Genomic DNA, 25,906 nt, shown 5'->3' with positions numbered 1-25,906 from the left:
TTACATCATGGGCTGGCAACAGGCGGCCCTGCGGGTGATATTTTATGGCCCCCCCAAAGTTAAAAAGACTGTAAAATCACCAGGAATTCAGCTAAAAATAATTACTTACATTTAGGAAATCTGTTACCAAGTAGTCGCACAAATAAAAAAAATATACATATGTGATCATGTCTCAATGTAATCAAGGTATTCAATTATTGTTATTTTCAAATACAATCTCTTATTGGGCTTAGTTGTGGTTTTTGCATACTCCTGTACTACATAATTCATTAGCACATGTGACAGGGGAAGCTGATTATATCTAGGCGAAGTTACCGACTTAACAGTCTTTCAGTCTGGCACTTAGGGCAGTTTTATCCACTGGTGAGTCCTGTTTTTTGGCTTCTCAAATGGTCCAAGGGATTTCTTAACTTTTCTTTAGCAACATATTGATGATGGAGAAAACAGCAGGTCAAAAAAGAAAATGGGCAAATTGAGGGTAAAATTACAGCAAAAGCGTATTCCTCCAAGAGTCTTCTTGCTTTTTCCGCACAATAATAGTATGTATCCACAATTCAGCGGCTCCTCTTTCACACCCTCTTCTCAGCCTCTCTCTCTTTTCCTTTCTCTCTCTCTATCTCCTGCTCTCTTTATCTCTCTTTCTTTCTTTCTTTCTTTCTTTCTTTCTTTCTTTCTCTCTCTCTTTCATTTTCTCTCTTTCTCTCTCTCTTTCTCTCTCTTTCTCTCTCTTTCTCTCTCTCTCTCTTTCTCTCTCTCTCTCTCTCTCTCTCTCTCTCTCTCTCTCTCTCTCTCTCTCTCTCTCTCTCTCTCTCTCTCTCTTTCTTTCTTTCTTTCTTTCTTTCTCTCCCCCTCTCTTTCAGTTTCTCTGGCGCCCTTTCTCCACCGCTATTTATATAGACTTCTGCATTGCAGATGTCCCAGAGCCCTGCAGTCGTGTTGGAGCTCCTGAGGAATCCCAGCCAAATCCTGCCACTGACAGACAGTACAGCAAGACATCACACCACCGTGCACCCAATACGTAATATAGCATGACTGGGCAAAGTCAGGTGCCAGATATTGCAGGGGAAGCAATGCCACATACCACAGATCACAAACACAACACTGCAGTCATAATCCAAGCATGAAATGTAACATGCTGCATACCTGCATCGCTATAGATTGGTTTATCTCTTTCAGCACTACAGGGGTATTTGATGAGTCATACATCTCAGTGCTGTGCTCCAGCATGGGCTACAGTGGTGAGACTTACTCAAGAATCAAATGAAGTAACAAAAAAAACATTACTTCACAGTAGGCCTATGTCACATGTTTTTGTAGAAATTGCAGTTCATTCTTAGCCTACTTTCAGACTTTGAAGCTCTATGGATGACATTTTACTATAATAAACATTGAATATTAAGAGGAGAAAAGAGGGGAAACGCCCTGAGAAGATTAAAAACGTAGCTTTTGTGTTTTGTCTGCAGTGCTGCTCTCCCTTCACTCTGACTCTGCAGGAAGCCATTAAGTATTTATACTGCTCTGTGCCCCTGTCACGCCACAGGGCTGAACACATCCCTGTGCTGCTGGGGAGGGAGAGGCACACATGCACGCACAAGCATGCGTGCACACACACACCCACACAGTTCTCATTCAATACATTTGTGGGCCTTTGCTGCCACATAGCGTGAAAAATTCAAATTGCAAAACAAAAATATGTCATTTTCAAAATGCCTCCAAGGTCAGCCGGGATAGATTAGATATAAATTAATTGTAACCCACTACCAGCAGCGTGATATATACATTAATGTATATGAAATCCACAACCCAAAAACCACAACCAGCAGACCAACTCTGGAATTAATTCAAGTCTAGACTAGACCAGACAAGAGAAAGTGGATTTTATAAAGAGTGTTTCGCACCAATTGCAAAGCAACGTTACAAAACGTCGCGATACAGAATGCAACTCAGACCATTTAGCAACTTCGGGAAACCACTTTGTGGGAGGGGCAACGCAGTAATAGGAACGTGCATCATCTGGGGCAAAGGATTATTTCTGTCGAACCAAACGGTCATATTTGTTATTTAGCAAGCTAGCAAAGGTTGTAAAATAGCTAGCAAGCTGTAACATACACTCCTCTGTAGTAGCTTGGACAAGAGTTGCACAAATGACAGAGCTACGGCACCGCGGAACGACGGAAAACGACCTACAACATCAACAATCCGAAGACAAGGTACGGAGTGTTTATGGACTACCGTTTGGACAGACCCGCTAGCTAGCTAGCCAAGGGAAGAGAAACATCCGCTATATGCACATGATGCAGGGAGACCTTTCCACACAAAATGATAGAGGCTATAAGTAATTATAGTAAATGTTTTAGCTAGTTAACTATATCTAGTGTAACAGCCAAGTTAGTTAGTTGACCAGCCACGCCTGCAATTAATAAACATTTGCGCGAGCTTACTATCAAAACATAGATAGAATGCTAACTAGGTAGCTAACAACATGATATGGATGCTGATTTGCTGCTAACATTAGTTTTGGCATGAAAGGCACTCGTTTACTTCAGTGGTTAGCTGTTTAGCTATCTTATCTAACGTTAACGTTAGCCTGTGTTGCCAGGTCAAAGAGGGCAGCTAAAATTTGGTAGCTAGATATGTATTCAATTGATTAAATCCAGGAACGTTCCATGTCATTTCAGCAGGCCATAACACCCACCATCTCAGATTGTTCTGAAATCGTTTCTGTAGTTAGAAACAGGTACGATTAGTATTCACGCAAGATTATTTTGTTTAAATATAATTTGATCTCTGAGAGAATAATGCACTTGATCAAATTATATTTCAACAAAATAATGTTGCAGGAATGATAATCTTATCTGTTTATATCAACAGAAACGGTTTCAGAACAATCTGAGATGGTGGGTGTCAATCCTCTTTCTTGTGCTTTTTGAGGTGGAACGACCTTCAATTTAGTCATAAACTCTGCCTGGTTTTTCCAATGTATGGGTTGGATTTCAACTCGTAAGGTAGCTAGGCTGAAATTAAAAGGCCAATCAACTCTGCAGGAAGGACAACCCACAAACACATTTGTAGCCACATACAAATAGACTTCCACGACTGCCTCAACTTAGCTAGTGTGCACCAACAAACTAACATGGTCCAAGCACACCAAGACAGTCATGAAGAGGGCACGACAAAACCTATTCGTCCCCAGGAGACTGAAAAGATTTGCCGTGGGTCCTCAGATCTTCAAAAGGTTCTACAGCTGCACCATCGAGAGCATCCTGACTGGTTGCATCACTACCTGGTATGGAAACTGCTTGGCCTCCGACCGCAAGGCACTACAGAGGGTAGTGCGTACGGCCCAGTACATCACTGGGGCCAAGCTTCCTGCCATCCAGGACCTCTATACCAGGCGGTGTCAGAGGAAGGCCCTAAAAATTGTCAGACTTCAGCCATCCTAGTCATAGACTGTTCTCTCTGCAAGCGGTACCGGAGTGCCAAGTCTAGGTCCCAGAGGCTTCTAAACAGCTTCTAAAAACTCTACCTATATGTGTATATAACCTCAGTTACCTCGACTAACCGGTGCCCCCACACATTGACTCTGTATATAGCCTCTTCATTGTTATTTTACTGCTGCTCTTTAGTGATTTGTTTTATTTTTTATATATATTTTTTCTTAACTGCATTGTTGGTTAAGGGCTTTTAAGTAAGCATTTCAATGTAAGGTCTACCTGTTGTATTCGGCGCACGTGACAAATAAAATCTGATTTGATGCCAGTTGCGGGCTCTTTTGATGAAGAAACATAGTTATATGTTGAGGTCAAGGGTGTTCATAAGTTCTAATAAAAATAGACAGTGTCCAGCTGCTTTGGTGTGTATTGCCTGTTCTCTAATTTGACACAGTTCCACTGTGGGACTTTATTAGATTTTCAGTATCCCTCCACTTTGCCTTGCATTCCTGCTTTAGTAGAATGTAGTCCTGGGTGGCTAGGCATAGGGCCTTGCATTGTGGTTTTTGATCAGTAATTGACATTAACCCCAATCTGGGTTTGACTGCTGAAGAGAAGGATAGTGTTAACAACTGTCAGGCAGGCCTCATGCAGCTGTGTTGTGGTATAGAGCTGTGGTGCTGTGCTGTCTATGGTTCGGTTTAGAGTCATATGTCACTGTAGGAGTTCCCTGACTGCAGATGCAACTTTCCATGGAAAACAAGTCATCTGCACCCTCAATTTTTGTTGTTGTTGAAACCGTATGAGCCATGGTGAGCCAAATTTAGAAGAGTAGGTCTAGGCTTGCCTGATTGGCAGGAGTCAAAAGACAAGGTAGAAATAGCATAGGCCTACATTACTTACTTAACATGGTTGAATAAATATTTTGCTTCTGATGTGAAATGGCAAAGAGTGTAGTGGTACTCTTTCCTACACAGGACACATGAAAATGGTCTCTTCAGTAGCAGGAGTGTTGTTTATGTGAAACGAGGGGCTATTTTTAACAAAGGCATCCCGACTGACATGACATGGTCACCATGGAAACCAGTGAGCCTAGAGGATCCATCAACTTGATGGCTTCTGCTGTGTGTGTTTGCAACCAATATAGAAATAGTGTAGGCTAATAGCCATCTGTTGTGTTATTAAGAGGTTAGACAACAGTGTAACTTTGGTAGCGCCCGGTCGGGGGGCGCAGAGGAGAGCGACAACGAGGACTTTACAGCAGTCTAGTGTCTGCTGTCTCCTGATAACACATTTGGTGGCTGTTGCCATGGAAAAGTAGAGGGTCATCCGGATTAATGCAGTTTCACAACAAAAGCTCTGAGTATCAAGGGGCAGACAGACACTGTGAAATATATTGATTACTCTGTCGCTATCAGACCTACATTTATCACGCAGAATATCCTAACACCAAATCAGGAAAGCTCTACAACCTTGCTTGCAATGTTTTATTCACTGACAAAAAAAATAGACCTTAAAAGGAAGTGGGAGAGCATTCCTCATAGGTAGCTAGCTGTGTTTATTTACATTATCTGACTCACTCTCTCCCCATCTGTCTCTAGGGATCTGAGAATGAGGGGAAAGCAGAGAAGGATGGGGCGTCTGACAGTGAGAGCAAGCCTGATACAGGGACCCCGGGGGTGCCTGTCCCTGCTGATGACACTCCCGAGGTCCTCAACAAAGCCCTGTCTGGACTGTCCTCACGGTAAACACTACCAAAATAACAGATTTCTATTTACTATCTTCTCATGGTAATCCCAACATCCAGTTTGGGAATTGTTTAGAACAAGGGAAAGATCATAGTTTCACAACACACGATGTCTGCGTCCCACAGGGTTCGGGTTAAAAGTAGTGCCACTATATAGGGAATAGGGTTCCATTTGGGACATCACAAACCTATTGCGTTTTTTTGTTGTACTGTCTTCTGTTTGCTCCTCCTTCCTAAAAATATCCTGCTTTTCAGTCATGGATAATTGAATGCTTATGAAACAGCACCTTTTTTTTGTGTCGGCCTATATTGACATTCTTTATGAGTGTGTTGGCCAGCAAATGTTTTGTGCAACTGATATGGATGCTTATTGTTCCCCTCTTAATTTCACTGTGTTCATTTCACAATCTATTAAACACCACATGTGGGTATTAACTGTGTGTGTTCTCAGATGGAAGAACTGGTGGGTGCGAGGGATCCTGACTCTGGCTATGATCTCCTTCTTCTTCTTCATCATCTACCTGGGCCCCATGGTGCTCATGCTGATTGTGAGTGCTCCTCCTCCCTCCTGTCAGTCCAGTTTGTTAGCCGATCCCAAATCGCTCCCTACCCCGCTCCCTTGGCCCTAACCCCTCGCCATTTCCAGATCCGTAGGTTCAGGATAGGTAAAAGCAGTGCATCGTTGGCGCTTCTACCATGTTGCTAACGCACCTTACAGATCTGCAGAAACAAAGCGTTAGGAGAGGGTAAGGGATTTAATTGGGTCTGTCTGTTTCTGTCTGTCCTTAATTGTTTCAGGTTCAGAGTGTAGGTCAGTGGAAATAACATGCTTTTCTTTGCTCTGCTTTAATGCTCTGTTGGACTTGCTGGGAGGGAGAAAGCATGCTGCCACATCCAGACACTGCAGGAACTAATTCGAGAACACAAAAACTCTCTAAATGGTCATAGCACAAGACACGTCCAAATGTGTATGATTAAATGACATGGTTTTGAGCAATGACGAATCATACACAGACCAGATGCTGTTGTCAGAGCGATATCACATGTGTGGTAGGGGAATTCCATGTAGTTGATACCAAAGGGATGATGCCAACACTCAGTCATCGGCACACCTCAGTCATTTATTATAGACCTGTTGTATATTTGCGGTAATATTGGATTATCTCTGTCTGCCCAGGTGCTGTGTGTGCAGATCAAATGCTTCCAAGAAATCATCCACATTGGTTACAGTGTGTACCACTCCTACCACCTGCCCTGGTTCAGAACGTTGAGCTGGTGAGACACACACACACACACACACTCAGTTCTATGTCTGTGTTTAAGGTTACACTGCAACTAACCATTTGGCCACCCAAAATAATGAATTGCATGTTTTATTTCATTGCAGACTTCCTGAGATTTTTTTGGTCTTGGTAATGTTTACCCACTTTACAGTGTTTATCTAGCTTATTAAACCAATCAGCAGATAGACTATATCATGTTAGTTAGCTGATCAAATTGAGTATGTAGAGGTGTAGTTTTTTTAACCAAAGTAGTGGTGATGGTATTTGTAGTATGATCGCTCAGTGGTTTCCTGCCATTCACATTGCACTATGTTGGAAAAACCTGGTGAAAAGCTCTTAACATTATTGATGTAAATATTGAACCTACAATGTCCCTTAATGGCTTCAGATACATGCAAACCCCAAAGTTCACCATTACACCAGACTTTTCTAGACTGGAGTGCATAGTGCAGTTGATCTGTGTTCTGTGTTGCAACAGTTCTGACCTCACCTTCCTCCTTCCCCTCCTCATCCTCCCCCTCAGGTACTTCCTACTGTGTGTGAACTATTTCTTCTACGGAGAGACGGTAACGGACTACTTCTCTAATCTGGTGCAGAGGGAGGAGCCGTTGCGCATCCTCAGCAAATACCACCGCCTCATCTCCTTTGCCATGTACCTCACTGGTGAGGCTGTGGCTCAAGTTCTAATTAGCTTCCATTCCTTGTGTTTTCCTTCCTGATCTGGCCAGGCAGGATATATGGAAATCGATCTAGTGCTTTCAGGGAGTATTGAGTGAGAGGGGAGGGAGAAGGGCAGTCCTCTTCAACTTTTAGTGTTGCTTTAGTCACTGTTGGAGCTTCTGCAATTTCTATCAGTTTTTACCTGACTAAGGGTTTGGTACAAGTTTTAAAAATGGTTAGTTTCAGACGGAAGATCCACTGTGCTTCACTTGCTCCTCATGCTTTCAGTCAGTTGGTGCAGCAGTATGGCAGTTAATGGCAGCAGGATGTGGTAAAGGCAGGCAGCACTTGACTCGCAAACAGCTGTTTGTGACTGCATGATCACACCTCGACTCTGTGCCTCAAGGTGAAAGGAGAGGAAAGTAAATACCCACCCCTCCTTCGTTCACTCCTCCCTTTGGGTACATTTAAAAACCAGGCCAGGTCTTTTACTGTGGAAAGGCTGGCAAGAAAAGGCTTTTAAGGTAATCGGGCCATCTCCCCAGTGCCAGATAATATAGAATGAGCTCACAGGGTCAACTAGTTCTATAAAGACAAACTCGCAGAACACTGTGTGCTTTGTTCTAGCCTGGTCCCAGATCTGTTTGTGACGTGGCCGCCACAATGACCATAGAAGTTGGCAAGATGGCACAAACGGATCTGGGACCAGGCTAGCTTTGTTCTTCTCTGATGAAGCCCATCTAACAAAATAATGTGAATTGGATGGATGTAGAAATATTCAGATGTCCAAGTTGTCCTAACTGGATTATGGTCACATTGGTTTGATTCAGTTAAAAGCCTCTTACTCAGAAGGGTATCTTCTTACTCTGCTTTGGGGAAGAATAGATTTCTTGGAACTGTAAGAAATTAAGAGTTTGATGCTGCACATTCACGTGATTGTCTTGTTATCTGTTACTGACTTTGGCAGGCTTTTAACCTCGGAACCCAGAACCAAATTGGCATTTATGCGTCACTGAAGATTGATTTTGTGATTGAACATGGCTAGGATGATTTACAACGATGCAGTTATCGGTCCTCAGTTTGAAAGCAAAGAATGACAATAACTACTAAAAACAGGCTGACCCCAAAATGCTTTGTTGACTTGTTTCCTCTCTTTGTGTTTTTTGCAGGTTTCTGCATGTTTGTGCTGAGCCTGGTGAAGAAACACTATCGCCTGCAGTTCTACATGGTGAGTGTTTGTGTGCATGTGTTGCGTAGTGTATTGGGCATAGTGTTTGTGGGTTCTGTATTATGAGCCTTCTTCCTCTTGGCTACTATTACGTTATCGATGTGTCCCGGCCTAAAAACGTGTAAGCCATCCAACATCGTTCTGGGTCCGTTCCAGGACATAAGACCAGGGCCTCATCCACAGCAGTGGTTCTTCTCTCCACCACATTCCTGCTTTCAACTTACTCTTGAAAGTTGTAATAGCAGAATGCACAAGGTTCCCCAATGCTGTAATGGGGGCCTGAGGGGAAAAAGTTTGGGAACCCCAGATCTACTGTAACTTCAGAAAGTATTCATACCCCTTGACTTTCTCCACATTTTGTTGTTACAACCTGAATTTAAAATGGATCCAATGTATTATTATTATTTCACTGGCTTACACACATTAACCTATAATGTCAAAGTGTAATTATGTTTTTTGAAATTTTTACAAATTTAAAATGAAAATCTGAAATGTCCTGAGTTAATAAGTGTTCAACCCCATTGTTATGTCAGGCCTAAATAAGTTCAGGACAAAAAATATGCTTACCAATTTATTTTAGGATGAGGCCTGTTTTTCATTGGAAGCCAGGAGGAGGCTAGTATCAGCTACATTTATCCCTATACTAGACTATGGTGATATTTTATATATAATTGCTTCTGCTCAGTGTTTGAGATCAATTGGCACCCTTTACCATGGAGCATTGAGATTTATTTTAAACTGTAAAACCATAACGCACCACTGCACTTTATATACCAGGGTTAGCTGGCCTTCTCTAGTCACTCGTAGGCTCAGTCAATGGTATACTTTTATTTACAAAGCCATTTTGGGTTTACTACCATTTTATTTGGCCGTTTTTATTCTCCAGAAATGTGGTGGTACTCTCTTCGTTCTCAGGACTTTATCCTGCTAACTGTTCCAAATGTCCGAACTGAATTTGGTAAAAGGGCTTTTATGTACTCAGCACCATCGGTTTGGAGCACCTTACAAAATACTTTTAAACTGGAAGAACTTGTCCTGATTGGTGTTTTTAAATAGTGGATGATGTCACGCCCTGACCATAGAGAGCCCTCGGGGTTCTCTATGGTGTTTTAGGTCAGGGTGTGACTAGGGTTTTTTCTAGGTATTACATTTCTATGTTGGTGTGTGGTTCCCAATTAGAGGCAGCTGAATATCGTTACCTCTAACTGGGGATCATACTTAGTGTGTCCTTTTTCCCCACCTGCTATGTGGGATATTGTTTTGTATGAGTGCCTATGTGCGCTACGTATTTCATGATCGTTATATCTTTGGTGTTTTGGAGGTTTCACGATCATTAAAATGTGGAACTCTACTCACGCTGCGCCTTATTATTCATACGACGGTAGTGACAGATGAAGGTTTTTGAGGCTGTTTCCTTGACCTGTCAATGTTTTCAATTTGCTGTTTTATGACTTTGTTATACTCCTGTGATTTCTATGGTTTTTGCTAGATTGCGTGTAGTTTTTCATGTCTGTCTAATTGGGCAATGACTTGGTGCTGCCTATCTTGGCCAAGACACTCTTGAAAAAGAGATTTCAAATCTCAATGTGCCCTTCCTGGTTAAATAAAGGTAGAATAAAACAAGTCACATAAGTTGCATGGACTCTGATGGCACACTGATGATATATGCAGAAAGGGTGGAAACAGACATTGAATATCCCTTTGAGCATGGTAAAGTTATTCATTATACTTTGGATAGGGTATCAATACACCCAGTTACTGCAAACATACCGGCATACTTCCTAACTCAGTTGCCGGAGAGGAAGGAAGCCACTCATGAATTTCACCATGAGGCCAATGGTGACTATTTAAAAAAAATAAAAAAACATATTTGTTTAAAACAAAAATGTATTTGTACTTTTAGCCCTTTTTTCGCCCCAATTTCGTGATATCCAATTGGTAGTTAGTCTTGTCCCTTTGCTGCAACTCCACTACGTACTCGGTAGAGAGCCATGCGTCCTCCGAAACACGACCCTGCCAAGCTGCATTGCTTCTTGACACTGTTCGCTTAACCCGGAAGCCAGCCACACCAACGTGTCAGAGGAAATACCATCCAGCTGGCGACCAAAGTCAGCTTGCATGCGCCTAGCCCGCCACGAGTTGCTAGAGTGCGATGGGACAAGGAAATCCTGGCCGGCCAAATCCCCCCCTAACCCAGACGTCGCTGGGCCAATTGTGCACCGCCACATGGGTCTCCCGGTCACGGCTGGCTGTGACACAGCATGGGATTGAACCCGGGTGCCTTAGACTGCTGCGCCACTCGGGAGGCGGCAAATGGGGACTCTTAAACAGTTAGAGTTAAATGGCTGCGATAGGAGAACTGAGGATGGATCAACAACATTGTAGTTACGCCACAATACTAACCTAATTGACAGAGTGAAAAGAAAGAAACCTGTACGGAATATAAATATTCCAAAACCTGCTTCCTGTTTGAAACAAGGCACTAAAGTAATACTGCAAAAAATGTGGCAAAGCAATTCACTTTTTGTCCTGAATACAAAGTGTTATGTTTGGTGCAAATCCAATACAACACATTACTGAGTACCAATCTTCATATTTTCAAGCATTGTGGTGGCTGCATCATGTTAAGGGTATGCTTGTAATCATTAAGGACTGGGAAATGGGAAACTGAATGGTGCTAATCACAGACCGAGTTAGATTTTCAAGCAGAGTTAAGTCAAAACTATGGCAAGACCTGAAAAATGGTTATCTAGCAATGATCAACAACCAATTTGACAGAGCTTGAAGAATTTTGATCAGCAAATGTTTCACAATCCAGGTGTGCAAATCTCGTAGACTTACCCAGAAAAACTCACAGCTGTAATTGCTGCCAAAAGTGATTATAACATGTATTGACTCGGGGGGGTTGCATACTTATCTAGTCAAGATTATATTAGTGTTTTATTTTTCAATGTTAGTATTTTTCTTCCACTTAGACATTTGTTTTTTGTGTAGATCGTTGACAAAGAATGACCATTAAATCAATTTGAATCCCACTTCGTAACACAACAAAATGAGGGAAAAAAGGTGTGAATACTTATCTGAATATTTAATCTGCTGCCTTTGTCTCACACACACACATAGCTAGAGGCTTTGTGTTCTGGGCTCAGGCTTGACCATGTAAGGCAGTGACAGAGCTGAGCGCTGCAAGGAAACACAGTGCATTCGGAAAGTATTCAGACCCCTTGACTTTTTCCACATTTTGTTACGTTACAGCCTTATTCTAAATGGATTAAATAGTTTTTTCCTTCAATGTACACACACTACCCTATAATGACAAAGCAAAACCAGTTATTTTTAGAAATGTTTGCAAATGTATATTAAATATCACATTTACACAAGTATTCAGACCCTTTACTTAGTACTTTGTTGAAGCACATTTTGGCAGCGATTACAGCCTTGAGTCTTCTTGGGTATGACGCTACAAGCTTGGCACACCTGTATTTGGAGAGTTTCTCACATTCTTCTCTTCAAATCCTCTCAAGCTCTGCGGGTATTCCGAGACTCGTTTAGCTTTTAACAGCTAGGACCGCTATTTCTTGTCCCAGAATTCCGCTTAACGAAGGTTGAAGCCTGCTTTACAGAGATGCTAAGCTGCTAGCCATCAAGCTAACGAAGTTGGTACCAAATTAGTTTTTCAGTGGAGCCCTTTTTGTCTGGAGAAATAAATTACTGTTTTTTTAGAGCTGTATCTACTACGCTTTGTTTCGGGACAATCCGGATCACTCGTAGTTCCAATGCGGCAATTGTTTCCTTACTGAGGATTATAGGCTTGAGGTGGCTTCCTTGATCATGCAGGTCGCCAGCCTTCGTAAGAACCTGGAAAAACCGCAGAGTGGAATGTGTACATTTTCTAAGCTGGTGGCTGGATGGCGTTCACGCTTGTTGGATGCCTTGTTTGTCGTTATCTGACTTGCCGGTGTTGCCCGGAGCTCCTCATTCAGTTGAAGGAGCACAGCAAGAGGAGCAAGGCAATCAACGATGGTCACATGTCACAAGCCGTGGAAGTCAATGACAGCGGCCTCCCGCAAAGCAGTCTAAACTCGCAACGAGAGGCCCAGAGTGGATTCAAACAAGGAATAGTTTCGCCGTTCTGGAGCCTGAGCTTCCTGCACTTTTGTTGCTTCGGGTGCCTGTGTCTGTGGCCACAGTGCCTACTACTACGATTTCGAAGTCGGCAACCTTCAGCCCTGCTCTAGATCAAGCGGGGCTTCTCCATCTGTCAGACGCCTGCAACAGGCTCAAGTTATCCTGCCTCTCGCCCGTCCATAAAGGGTTCTCCGAATCCTGTGGGAGTGGGCAGATTTCCTCGTCCTTCTCGCCAGCTGTGATTTTTGGGCAGCTCTATGGTAAGAAATGTGAAATGTGCTCCTGGTGCAAAAACAATGTCCTATCCCGGAGCTCGAGTAAATGACATTACTAAGCTGCTCCCGAATATACTACTTCAGGACATAGAATCGATTTCCATAGTAGTCCATGTGGGTTTTAATGACATTATGAATGGCAGCTCTGAAGAGTTGAAACTGGATTTTAAAGAGCTGATTGACTCTGCTAGACACTAACAAAAGACCCATCATATCTGGCCCTGTGCCCTCTCTGAATCATGGCATTGAATGCTTTAGCAGGATTCTTTCTCCTCACAACTGGCTACGTGATTATTGCAGCTCAGTGGGTGTAACTTCTGACAATTTCTATACCTTTTCGAAACAAAACACGTTTTTATAAGGAGGATGGGATCCACCCAAATCATTTAGGTTCCTTAATCCTTTCACCGCATTATAAGGTTGCATTGAGACAATGACTTATCAATGACCCAAGCCCAGCTCAGCTAATCCCTACCATTTGTGATGCAGAATTGCCATAATGCTTCAGCAAATGTACATTACACCAGGGGCGTTGGTAGATACAATGTAAGTAACCTAATTTATGTCCCTCTAACTGCCCTGAATGTCTCTGCTGATCCTTCAGCTATTCTATACTGTAATCATGTGCCTATGAACCAGGAATGTGCTTGAAAGCAGTATCCAGATCCATTGGCTGTAGTGATCATAATATAGTAGCAATATCTAGGAAAACCAAAGTGTATAAGGCTGGGCCTAATATAGTGTATAAGATGTCATACAATAAGTTTTATAGTGACTCCTATGTTGATGTAAATATTTGTTGGTCTGTGGTGTGTAATGAGCAAACAGATGCTGCACTTGACACGTTTATGAAATTGTTTATTCCACTAACTAATAAGCATGCACCCATTAAGAAAATGACTGTGAAAACTGTTAAATCCCCTTGGATTGATGAAGTATTGAACATTTATTTGTATGGTTGAGAGGGAATAGGCAAAAGGAATGGCAAATAAGTTTGGCTGCACAAAATGGCAAGCAAATTGTGAAATCATGTGCGTAAACTAAATAAAAAGAAGAAACTACACTATGAAACAAAGATAAATAACAAAGAATGATAGTAAAAAGCTTTGGAGCACCTTAAATTACTTTTTGGAGAAAAAAGGCAAACTCAGCTCTATCATTCATTGACTCAGATAGCTCATTCATCACAAAACCAACTGATATTGCCAACTACTTCAATGATTTCTTTCCATAGGCAAGATGGGCAAACTTAGGGATGACATGCCAGCAACAAACACTGACACTACACATCCAAGTATATCTGAACAAATTATGAAAGGCAAGCATTGTAATTTTGAATTCCGTAAAGTCATTGTCTATCAACAATGACAAGCCACCGGGGTCTGACAACTTAGATGGAAAATTACTAAGGATAATAGGGGACGATATTGCAACTCCTATTTGCCATATTTTCAATTTAAGCCTACTTACTAGAACGTGTGTGCCCCCAGACTTGGAGGGAAGCAAAAGTAATTTTAATTTATTTTTAAAACTAAAAGCATTGTAAATAATAAATACAATTTGGGACAAATCATTCACTAAACCCTAAACCTCAACTAAATCTTATAATAAATAATGTGGAAATTAAGCAAGTTGAGGTGACTAAACTGCTTAGAGTAACCCTGGATTGGGAACTGTCATGGTCAAAACATATTGATACAACAGTCCATAATAAAGCGCTGTCTATCTTCTTAACAGCACTATGAACAAGGCAGGTACCTACAGGCCTAGTTTTGTCGCACCTGAACAACTGTTCAGTTGTGTGGTTAGGTTCCACAAAAAGGGACTTAGGAAAATTGCAATTACCTCAGAACAAGGCAGCACGGCTGGCCCTTGGACGTACACAGAGATCTAATAATATGCATGTCAATCTCTCCTGGCTCAAAGTGGAGAGCTTGACTTCATCACTACTTGTATTTGAGCGGTATTGACATATTGAGTGCACCGAGCTGTCTGAACTACTGGCGCTCAGCTCAGCTACCCATACATACCCCACAAGATATGCCACAAGGTCTCTTCAAGTAACTGATGCAAGCAGTAAAATTTAGATTTAAAAAAAATGATGAAAGATAAAAATACACCTTATGGAACAGCGGGGACTGTGATTCCACACAAACATAGGAACAGACACATGCGCTATACACACACGTACACATGGATTTTGTACTGTAGATTAGTGGTGGAGTAGGTGCCTGAGGGGACATGGTGTGTTGGGAAATCTGTGAATGTAATTGTAATGCTTTTAAAATGGTATAAACTGCCTAAATTTTGCTGGACCCCAGAAAGAGTAATGGGAATCCATAATAAATACAAATGTTGAATGGGGAGCATCGCTGCATAGCTATTTTCAGGTCATTCGGAGACTTGTCCCGAAGCCACTACTGTGTTGTCTTGGCTGTGTGCTTAGTGTCGTTGTCCTGTTGGAAGGTAAACCTTTGCCCAAATCTGAGGTCCTGAGTGCTCTGGAGCAGGTTTTCATCAATGATCTCTCTATACTTTGCTCTGTTCATCTTTCCCTTGATCCTGACTATTTTCCCAGGCCCTGCCACTGAAAAACATCCCAACATCATGTTGCCACCACCATGCTTCACCGTAGGGATGGTGCCCGTTTTCCTCCAGGTGTGACCTTTAGCATTTAGGACAAAGCGTTCAATCTTGGTTTCATCAAACCAGAGAATCTTGTTTCTCATGGTCAGTCCTTTAGGTGCCTTTTTGGAGTGGCTTCCGTCTGGCCACTTTACCATAAAGGCCTGATTTGGTGGAGTGCTGCTGAGATTGTTGTCCTTCTGGAAGGTTTTCCCATCTCCACAGAGAAACTCTAGAGCTCTGTCAGTGACCATTGGGTTCTTTGTCACCTCCCTGACCAAGACCCTTCTCCCTCGATTGCTCAGTTTGGCCAGGCGACCAGCTCTAGAAAGAGTCTTGGTGGTTCCAAACTTCTTCCATTTAAGAATGATGGAGAACACCGTGTTCTTGGGGACCTTCAATACTGCAGGTTTGTTTTGCTACCCTTCCCCAAGTTTGTGCCTCGACACAATCCTGTCTCTGAGCTCTACAGACAATTCCTTCGACCTGATGGCTTGGTTTTTGGTCTGACGTGTACTGTCAACTGTGGGACCTTCTATAGACCGGTGTGTGTGTGTGTGTGTGTGTGCGCCTTTCCAATTCATGTCCAATCAATTGAATTTACCACAGGTGGACTCCAAGTTGTAGAGCTCAAATATGAGTTTCATAGCAAATGGTCTGAATACCTACAGTGGGGGGGGAAAGTATTTGATCCCCTGCTGATTTTGTACGTTTGCCCACTGACAAAGAAAGGATCAGTCTATAATTTTAATGGTAGGTTTATTTGAACAGTGAGAGACAGAATAACAACAAAAATATCCAGAAAAACACATGTCAGAAATGTTATAAATTGATTTGCATTTTGAGCAAACACTTCTAAACCTGTTTTTCGCTTTGTCCTCATTTGTAGATTGATGAGGAAAACAATTTAATCAATTTTAGAATAAGGCTGTAACGTAACAAAATGTGGAAAAGGTCAAGGGGTCTGAATACTTTCCGAATGCACTGCACACTGCAGTAACACATCAATCAGTGAGTGAGCTCTAAACACTGCATTAAAGCTAAACTGCCACACGCTGACTGGCCTGAGGATTTCGTCTACGGCGGTATTTAAATTTGACCCATTTAATCAAATGTATTTATAAAGCCCTTTTTACATCAGCCAATGTCACAAAGTGCTGTACAGAAACCCAGCCTAAAACCTCAAACGGCAAGCAATGCAGATGTAGAAGCACGGTGGCTAAGAAACTCCCTAGAAAGGCCGAAACCTAGAAAGGAACCAGGCTCTGAGGGGTGGCCAGTCCTCTTCTGGCTGTGCCGGGTGGAGATTATAACAGAACATGGCCAAGATGTTCAAACATTCATAGATGACCAGCAGGGTCAGATGAGGTCCGGCGTACTGCTGGTTTTCTATTCTACCTAATAATGTATTGCACCCACCTGCTGTCCCAGGTCTAAATCAGACCCTCATTAGCGGGTGGGGGCGGGGAGGTTTAAGCAGTGGAACTGGCTTCGAGGTCCAGATTTGAATATGAGGGGTTCTAGGATATGTTTGTGTTGTTGCAAAGACCACAGAGCAATGATGACACGCCTATCAGTAAGGATTGCTCTGCCAAATGCCATTCTCCTCATTAACACTTTGGCCACATCTCTGTTTATGTGTAAATACCACAGTAATTGAATAATTTTCTTCCAACTTTTGGGTTCCTTGATATCACTTTTCTATAGAGATCCTATACTACACGATTTTAAGACTATATATATGTATGTAATTCTGTTTTTCTGCCTGCCAGTTTGGCTGGACTCACGTAACTCTGCTGATCGTTGTGACCCAGTCCCACCTCATCATCCACAACCTGTTTGAGGGAATGATCTGGTAAGGAATGTCTCTTTCTCTCTCACATGCGCACACACAGCCCACAACACATGGCACATGACTATTGTAAACAGCAATGCTAATCAGATCTCTGACCGCTAGTTGGTTTCCACTGTATGGGAGGGCAAATTCAGTCAGTGGTTGCGTCCTAAATTGGCTATATAGAGACTAGGGTGTCATTTGGGACATGCCCATGTATGTCCCAAATGGGTGTGTTCATTCAGCCCACTCTTTCCATTCTGTACAGTGGGAGGTAGAGGTCTTCACGGGCCCGTTCCCGAACAGACCTGGTCGGATCCAGACCCAGTCCAATCAGATCTGAGTGATGGAACTGCAGAAAATAAACATTTTTAGCTATTTTATAGGGATAGTCCCCTCCCCTTTTATTTTTATTTTTTTTATAAAAATAAAAAAAACATTCGCCTAAAATGACATACCCAAATCTAACTGCCTGTAGCTCAGGCCCTGAAGCAAGAATATGCATATTCTTGGAACCATTTGAAAGGACACGCATTGAAGTTTGTGGAAATGTGAATTGAATGTAGGAGAATATAACACAATAGATCTGGTAGAAGAAAATACAAAGAAAACAACCTTTTTTTCTACTACCGTCTTTGAAATGCAACAGAAAGGTCCCAAATCTAGTCATCAATCTGGTTGTAATTCTGATGGTGTCCACAAGAGGGCATCAGTGTATGTGCCAAGTTTTAGACTGATAACTTGAAGTATGAGCAAGCTACATGACATTTAGTGTGAAGTCACCCAGGTACATTTTTCCAAAAGGAAAAGGCTTTCTGTCGCATACTCCTGTAAAGCCCAGCTCATTGGCTATCTAGCTAGCTTTGTTTGACCCCGATTGGTGCTTATTTGACAAAGTTAGTCAATCAAGTGAAGACCGTCCGTGTCATCGGCGTGCCATGAAGGCGTTGCTCTCTGACCAAATTTGGTGTCCTATAGGATATACTACACTCCTAATGATATAGTGAAGTCTGGTTACGTTCTAGGATCTCTGAGGAATAAATACAAATGTAAAATGACTGGTTGAAACAACATTTAGGTTTAGATTTTCACAGATTCCTTTCTTTGCAAATTGAATGAGTGGAAATACAAAATCGATCGTGCATGCTATATGGACCTTTTTAGGATATGGAAAAGGATTTTATCTAACAAAATGACACTTCATGTTATCTCTGGGACCCTTGGGATGATAAATCAGAGCAAGATTTCAGAATGTAAGTACACATTTCACCTTCAGAGGTGAATTTATCAAACCTATCACGGTGAAAAGTGTTTTGTTGTTAGGAGCTCTCCTCAAACAATAGCATGGCATTTTTTCACAGTAATAGCTACTGTAAATTGGACAGTGCAGTTATATTAACAAGAATTTAAGCTTTCAGCCGATATAAGACACTTATATGTACCGACATCTGTTGTTTCTCTAAAATGTGCGATCATGACACACAGCGCTGCATGATTTACAACTGTCCCGTTGACTGAACGCCTATCCATAAGAATTTAACCGCTTTGTGATTGGACGGCAACACGCGCCACGCTCCAGTCTCGTGAAAAGCAATAGCAGCAGCATAAATTATAACATTTCTCTACTGCAGCAGTCGCGTTCAGATCTGTACGGTCATACGGTCAGTCCAATTTACACATACCCGAGACCAGTGACAATCTGATCCAGATCCATGACATTTATTTAGAATTCTGGATCCGGACCCGCTCGGGTCCCACGTCAGTTCTCGGTTATTTGGGTACAGGTGGATCTGTGAAGACCTCTAGTGGGAGAACCGACTGCAGAGTGAAAAATACTATTAGCTGATGTAATTGTGGCTGGCGCTACAACCATGTGATGGAAATAAGTGCATTAGGGAGTTAGGTTGGTCCACGGCAGGGGCTTGTTACAGAACATTCAGGGAAATTAACTGTGTAGAAGAGACTTGCTCTGTCTGTTGTAAATACTTGTCTGCTCTATGCACAACGTATCTATGTACGACACTCCATTGAATATGCCCCAGTTGTTGATACCAGTTCCTCTCTCCTTCTCTGTCTAGGTTCATCGTGCCCATCTCCTGTGTGATCTGCAATGACATCATGGCCTACATGTTTGGCTTCTTCTTTGGACGTACTCCACTTATTAAGGTTAGCAAGACTGGCACTGTCAGTCACACAGCTATGGTCAACATCAACAGGCAACATAGCGATCCTATGAATATGTAATGGGTATGTTGCATCTTCCAAGGCTTGTGGCATTTTGCAAAAGGGATACCATTTGAACACTCTTTAATATGTTAACGTGACTGTGTTCCATGCAGCTGTCTCCTAAGAAAACCTGGGAGGGCTTCATTGGTGGATTCTTTTCGACTGTTGTGTTTGGGATCCTGGTAAGAAATTGCCACAACTAAGTGCAAAAGTTTATATTTAAATTTCTCTATTAGTCTTATCTTACTCCCTTTCTCCTCCTCTATCCAGTTGTCCTATGTGATGGCGGGCTACAGCTTCTTTGTGTGTCCGGTGGAGTTTAACAGCGACCATAACAGTTTTGAGGTGGACTGTGAACCCTCTGACCTGTTCCAGCTGCAGGACTATGCCCTGCCTGCCGCCCTCGAGTCCTTCACTGGATGGGTGAGCCTGATCTGTCCTCTCTCTGTCTGGTTGGCTGGTTTCTGTTTATGATCTCTGTCTGGTCTAAGTTGCCCCAGAGATCATTTTTTAAAACATTTTTTAGAGTTAATTTTGTGCAATTCTACACATTTTTGCCATGGGGTGTAGAGAAAATATAGCTTTTTTTAAAGCTAGTTTGCTCCAATTATACACATTTTGCTATTGGGCGGAGAGAAGCTTTGCAGTTTTTAATATGATATCTGAGTGAGACTGACTAACAAAATCAATGGTGGCCCCACGGGCTTTAATTTGACCTTGATTACTACGAGTTTAGATAGCTGGCCGCTAGACTAAATGACCAATCTGAAAGAATGTTAGCCCCCATGGGCTGAGTGACTATCAGTGACCGACATAACAAGAGAGAAACTGTTGATACACAACCAAATGTTTAAATTGCACCTTATGCATTCTACTATTCTAACTCCCAACAGTAAGTTGAGACCCAGACGTAGTTCCAAAAAAATAAAAATACATTGATCCGAGGGCCTTCAAAACAGTTTCCCTTCCCTGTCCTAAATAATGTCCCCTTATTTCTCCTATTTTTGTGGACACTGTTTGACCATATGCGAGACCAGTTTTAACGTCTTGCTTCTCTCTCTCTCTCCAGCCCACACTGCGCCTCTACCCATTCCAGATTCACAGCATCTCCCTGTCTGCCTTTGCCTCCCTCATGGGACCTTTCGGAGGCTTCTTTGCCAGCGGCTTTAAGAGGGCCTTCAAGATCAAGGTGACTGTCAGAACACCTCACCACTGTTATCACTGGGCCCGGTGGACTCACTAGAATTGAGTAGCCTTAGTTGGCCCGTGCTCATGATCTATGCTTCCGGAACCACTTGGCTGTTTCACCGTAGTTTGTGATCCACTGCAGTTTGACTTACTTTTGACTTTGCTTGAGCAAAGGGTCTCAGCAGTGCACCAGCTCTGTGTTATGTTGTCCTCTGCTCTGATGCCCTATTGCTCTGATGTCACCATGTCCGTCCGGCCTGTTGTTGTTGTTATTCCAGGACTTTGCCAACACAATTCCCGGTCACGGTGGCATCATGGACCGCTTCGACTGCCAGTACCTCATGGCTACGTTCGTCAACGTCTACATCGCCAGCTTCATCAGGTAACTAGCTAGAATACCACAGGCTTATTAACTGCTTTGGCTGACAATGCTGATGTGTTAAATAATATATATATATTTAAGTAATACGGCGTGAGGGGGTGTGGTATATGGCCAGTATACCACGGCTAAGTGCTGTTCGTAGGCACAAAGCAACACAGAATTTATCAAAAATAAACGGATACCTTATTTACATAAGTATTCAGACCCTTTGCTATGAAACTCAAAATTGAGCTTAGGTGCATCCTGTTTCAATTGATCATCCTTGATGTTTCTACAACTTGATAGGAGTCCACCTGTGGTAAATTCAATTGATTGGATATGATTTGGAAAGGCACGCACCTGTCTATATAAGGTTAACAGTGCATGTCAGACCACAAACCAAGCCATGAGGTCAAAGGAATTTTCCGTAAAGCTCTGAGACAGGATTGTGTCAGGGCACAGATCTGGGGAAGGGTACCAAAAAAATGTCTGCAGCATTGAAGCTCTCCAAGAACACAATGGCCTCATCATTCTTAAATGGAAGAAGTTTGGAACCACCAAGACTCCTCCTAGAGCTGGCCGCCCAGCCAAACTGAGCAATCGGGGGAGAAGGGCCTTGGTCAGGGAGGTGACCAAGAACCAGATGGTCGCTCTGACAGAGCTCCAGAGTTCCTCTTTGGAGATGGGAGAACCTTCCAGAAGGACAACCATCTCTGCTGCACTCCACCAATCAGGCCTTTATGGTTGTGGCAAGATGGAAGCCACTCCTTAGTATAAGGCACATGACAGCCCGCTTGGAGTTTGTCAAAATGCACCTAAAGGGCTCTCAGACCATGAGAAACAAGATTCTCTGGTCTGTTGAACCAAGATTGAACTCTGACCTGAATGCCAAGCATCACTTCTGGAGGAAACCTGACACCATCCTTATGATGAAGCATGGTGGTGGCAGCATTATGCTGTGGGGATGTTTTTCAGCGGCAGGGACTAGGAGACTAGTCAGGATCGAGGGAAAGATGAACGGAGCAAATTACAGAGAGATCCTTGATGAGAACCTGCTCAGGACCTGAGACTGGAAGGTTCACCTTCCAACAGGACAACGACTCTAAGCACACAGCCAAGACAGTGCAGGTGTGACTTTGGGACAAGTCTCTGAATGTCCTTGAGAGGCCCAGTCAGAGCCCGGAATTGAACTCGATCGAACATCTCTGGAGATACCTGAAAAAATCTGTGCAGCGACACTCCCCATCCAACCTGACAGAGCTTGAGAGGATCTGCAGAGAAGAATGGGAGAAACTCCCCAAATACAGGTCTGCCAAGCTTGTAGCGTCATACCCAAGAAGACTCAAGGCTATAGTCTCTGCCAAAGGTGCTTCAACAAAGTACTGAGTATAGGGTCTGAATACTTGTAAATGTGATATTTCAGTTTTTTTATATGTTTAATACATTGGCAAAAATGTATAACCTGTTATTCCTTTGTCATTATGGGGGTAGAATTGTTTTATTTTAGAATTAGGCTTTAATGTAACAATGTGGAAAAAATGCACTGTTTATCAAACCCCCCGAGTTGCCTTATTGCTATTATTAACTGGTTACCAACGTATGAACTACTGGCCAACAGCTCGGACACCCATGCATACCAAACAAGACATGCCACGAGGTCTCTTCACAGTTCCCAAGTCCAAAACAGACTATGGAAGGCGCACAGTACTACATAGAGCCATGACTACATGGAACTCTATTCCACATCAAGTAACTCATGCACGCAGTAAAATTAGATTAAAAAAAATATATAAAAAAATAATAATTCTGGAACAGCGGGGACTGTGAAGAAACACAAACATAGGCACAGACGCATGCATACGCACTATACACACATGGATCTTTTACTGTATATATGTGGTGGAGTAGGGGCCTGATGGCACAGTCTGTGAATGTATTGTAATGTTTTTAAAATTGTATAAACTGCCTTAATTTTGTTGGACCCCAGAAAGAGTAGCTGCTGCCTTAATAAATACAAATACAACAGTAAAAATAAAAGTTGTCATACCTGTGGTATATGGTCTGATATACCACAGCTGTAAGCCAATCAGCATTCAGGGCTCCAGCCACCCAGTTTGTAATTTATAATTCTCTCCCAGTGGATCCGCTCTATTGTATAGAGAAATGAGCTGCAGCCTCAACCAGTTTGAATAACCAGGCCTTTCTTGGAGACATCTTTGTGCTGTCAAAGTATCGCCCTGTATGTGATCCGTTGTGTAATCTTCTGTCTCCAGGGGCCCTAACCCTGCCAAGGTGGTCCAGCAACTCCTAGCCCTGCGCCTGGACCAGCAGCTCCACATCTTCAACTCCCTTAAGACCCACCTGACAGAGAGGGGTCTGCTGGAGGAGGAAGCCTAGGGCCCCCACAGGCATGCCCAGGGCCGGGTCACCCTACTGGGGCCAGGAGGGCAGCCCCCTGGCACCAGAAAGCCCTGGAGGTGTGGGGAGAAGTGTAGCGCTTGTGTGAGAAAATAACTCCAGCCTTTGGGTCATTCCATTTTGTGTGTGTGTGTGTGTGTGTGTGTACATTATGACAGTGTGTCCTAAACTGTTTTCCTTCAGTGTTTCAGGTTGTCTGTGAGTTACTGTACCTGTTTATTTAGTCATGTCAGCCATATTATCTACAAGTGATGCTACTTTGTGTACCACAATGAGGTCAGATGTACATTTCCACATGTATACAGGATATTCTATACCTTAAGTGTGTGTGAATATTTCATGATACATATATTTCTTATTTGTGTTTTAATGCACTGCTCAACATACTCACACTGTATTGTCCTCATCCTGTCACCCTGCCTGTTTTATTTGCTTCATTGTAATAATTGTTTGTATTTATAATATTGGTTGGGTTTTTACATTGGCATCTTCCATTAAATCCGTGCTTCGTCTGTGCATTTTACCTGCAGAGATTCACTCTGCTATTGGCACATGTCATGCTGCATATGTGTGTTTCTCTCTGGTTCCCAAATGGCACTCTATTCCCTATACACTACACTACTTTTGATCAGAGCCCTATTGGCCCCCTGGTCAAAAGTAGTGCACTATAAAGGGTGTCATTGTAGCCACTCATGCTTCACCTGCAGCTTCGTTCACACCCAGCCAAATGGTGTATGTGATGTCATGTGGGGGTAGAACCATTAGAGGAAGTGGACTGTCTAAATTAGGAACAAAACACCACTAGGGATTTGACCGGATTATTGAATATGTCATTAGTGTTACGGAATGGAGGTCAAGAGTCAAACTGTTTCCTGCACAGCAATGGATGGAATACACGTTGTTAAATGACAAAGGAATAGTATAGGAAGACTAGTCGGTATTTCACAATATATTTCATTGCCATTTCTGATAGTTTACTACACAGTTGTCTGCCTTAATGTAAGAAGTTTTATGTTAAGCGATTATCCTTTTGGTGCGGGACTGATATGTTAGGGTTTTAGTGGGGGTTATTTATTTGCCAATCAAGTTCCGTTATCCGAGATCAGTTTATGGTGGATGACAGCCACCAGAGGTGTTTTGAACAAAAATATAAACGCAACCATTTAAAAAAATTTAGAGTTACAGTTCATAGAAGGAAATCAGTCAATTTAAATAAATTCATTAGGCCATAGTCTATGGATTTTGCATGACTGGGCAGGGGCGCAGCCATGGGAGGGCATACTGTAGGACCCACCCACTGGGGAGCCAGGCCCAGCCAATCAGAATGTGTTTTCCCCCACAAAGACGATCCCACAGGTGGAGGTCCTGGGCTGGTGTGGTTACACGTGGTCTGCGGTTGTGAGGCCGGTTGGACGTACTGCCAAATGATCTAAAACGATGTTGGAGGTGGCTTATGGTACAGAAATGAACCTTCAATTCTCTGCCAACTGCTCTGTTGGACATTCCTGCAGTCAGCATGCCAATTGCACACTCCTTCAAAACGTGAGACATCTGTGGCATTGTGTTGTTTGACAAAACTGCACATTTTAGTGGTCTTTTATTGTCCCCAGTACAAGGTGCACCTGTGTAATGATCATGCTGTTTAATCAGCTTCTTGATATGCCACACCTGTCAGGTGGACAAAGTTTGAGAGAAATAAGCTTTTTGTGCGGCTGGAACATTTATGGGATCTTTTATTTCAGCTCATGAAAAATGGGACCAACACTTTACATGTTGCGATTATGTTTTTGTTCAGTGTATATATACTATATCTCTCTCTATATGCGCCATGTATTTCTGGCTCTGATGGCCCCTGTTGAGGTTCTCATAGGAATGAGTGAGATGGGACACCATCCATGTTTACATCAGCTTTTGTAATTGAAGAATAGTTACAAATGACCACCATACTTAATTTTTTATTTTTTGTAATCTTCTAAGATGCAGACAGACACTTGTTTTCAGCTGTTATAGAGTGTTGTATAGGAAGTGCCAGGATGGTGGAGTGAATGGATCATGCTGTGTACAGTTTCCAAAGCTATGGGACAGTAATGGAGTTATCACTCTGCTAGCATTTCATGCTAAAGATTTCTGCACTGCCAAGTCTGCTCCCTCTCAGACCACACTACCACAGCCTGATAGTACAAACACTGGCAGTGTGTCTCAAATGGCAGCCTATTCCCAATATACTGTACTGCTTTTGACCAGAGCACTATGGGCCCCGGTCAAAAGTAGTGCACTATAAAGGGAATGGGGTGCCATTTGGGGTGCAACCACAGGCTCACAGATAGTGCTCATGGTTACACACCCCTCCTGTGGGTCGAGAACAGTAGTAACACTTATTTCATAATCAGTCTCACCAGGTGAACTAAGAATAGATTTTGTAAAGCTACATTAAAGCTACAGATGCTGTTGATGTATTTCCTCCTTGTTGCCATTGTGAGATCACCACCAAGGGACTTGTGT

The 25,906-nt window shown here is 42.7% G+C and overlaps 1 protein-coding gene across 1 annotated transcript; it reads left to right on the top strand.

The window, feature by feature from the left end:
* The first annotated feature begins 1,970 nt into the window (after positions 1 to 1,970).
* Positions 1,971 to 23,962, top strand: cds2 (CDP-diacylglycerol synthase (phosphatidate cytidylyltransferase) 2). Its single transcript, XM_029716609.1, has 13 exons — positions 1,971 to 2,210; positions 5,033 to 5,175; positions 5,630 to 5,726; positions 6,356 to 6,453; positions 6,985 to 7,124; positions 8,291 to 8,349; positions 17,150 to 17,232; positions 19,290 to 19,377; positions 19,551 to 19,619; positions 19,708 to 19,860; positions 20,507 to 20,626; positions 20,904 to 21,007; positions 23,260 to 23,962. The coding sequence occupies exons 1-13, from the start codon at positions 2,145 to 2,147 to the stop codon at positions 23,381 to 23,383; spliced, it is 1,344 nt and encodes a 447-aa protein (XP_029572469.1). The 5' UTR covers positions 1,971 to 2,144; the 3' UTR covers positions 23,384 to 23,962.
* The last annotated feature ends 1,944 nt before the right edge of the window (positions 23,963 to 25,906 follow it).

This window comes from Salmo trutta, chromosome 27 (assembly GCF_901001165.1).
Source record: "Salmo trutta chromosome 27, fSalTru1.1, whole genome shotgun sequence".
In the NCBI taxonomy this organism is placed as follows: domain Eukaryota; kingdom Metazoa; phylum Chordata; class Actinopteri; order Salmoniformes; family Salmonidae; genus Salmo; species Salmo trutta.
This window is presented reverse-complemented; position numbering and strand designations above follow the sequence as displayed.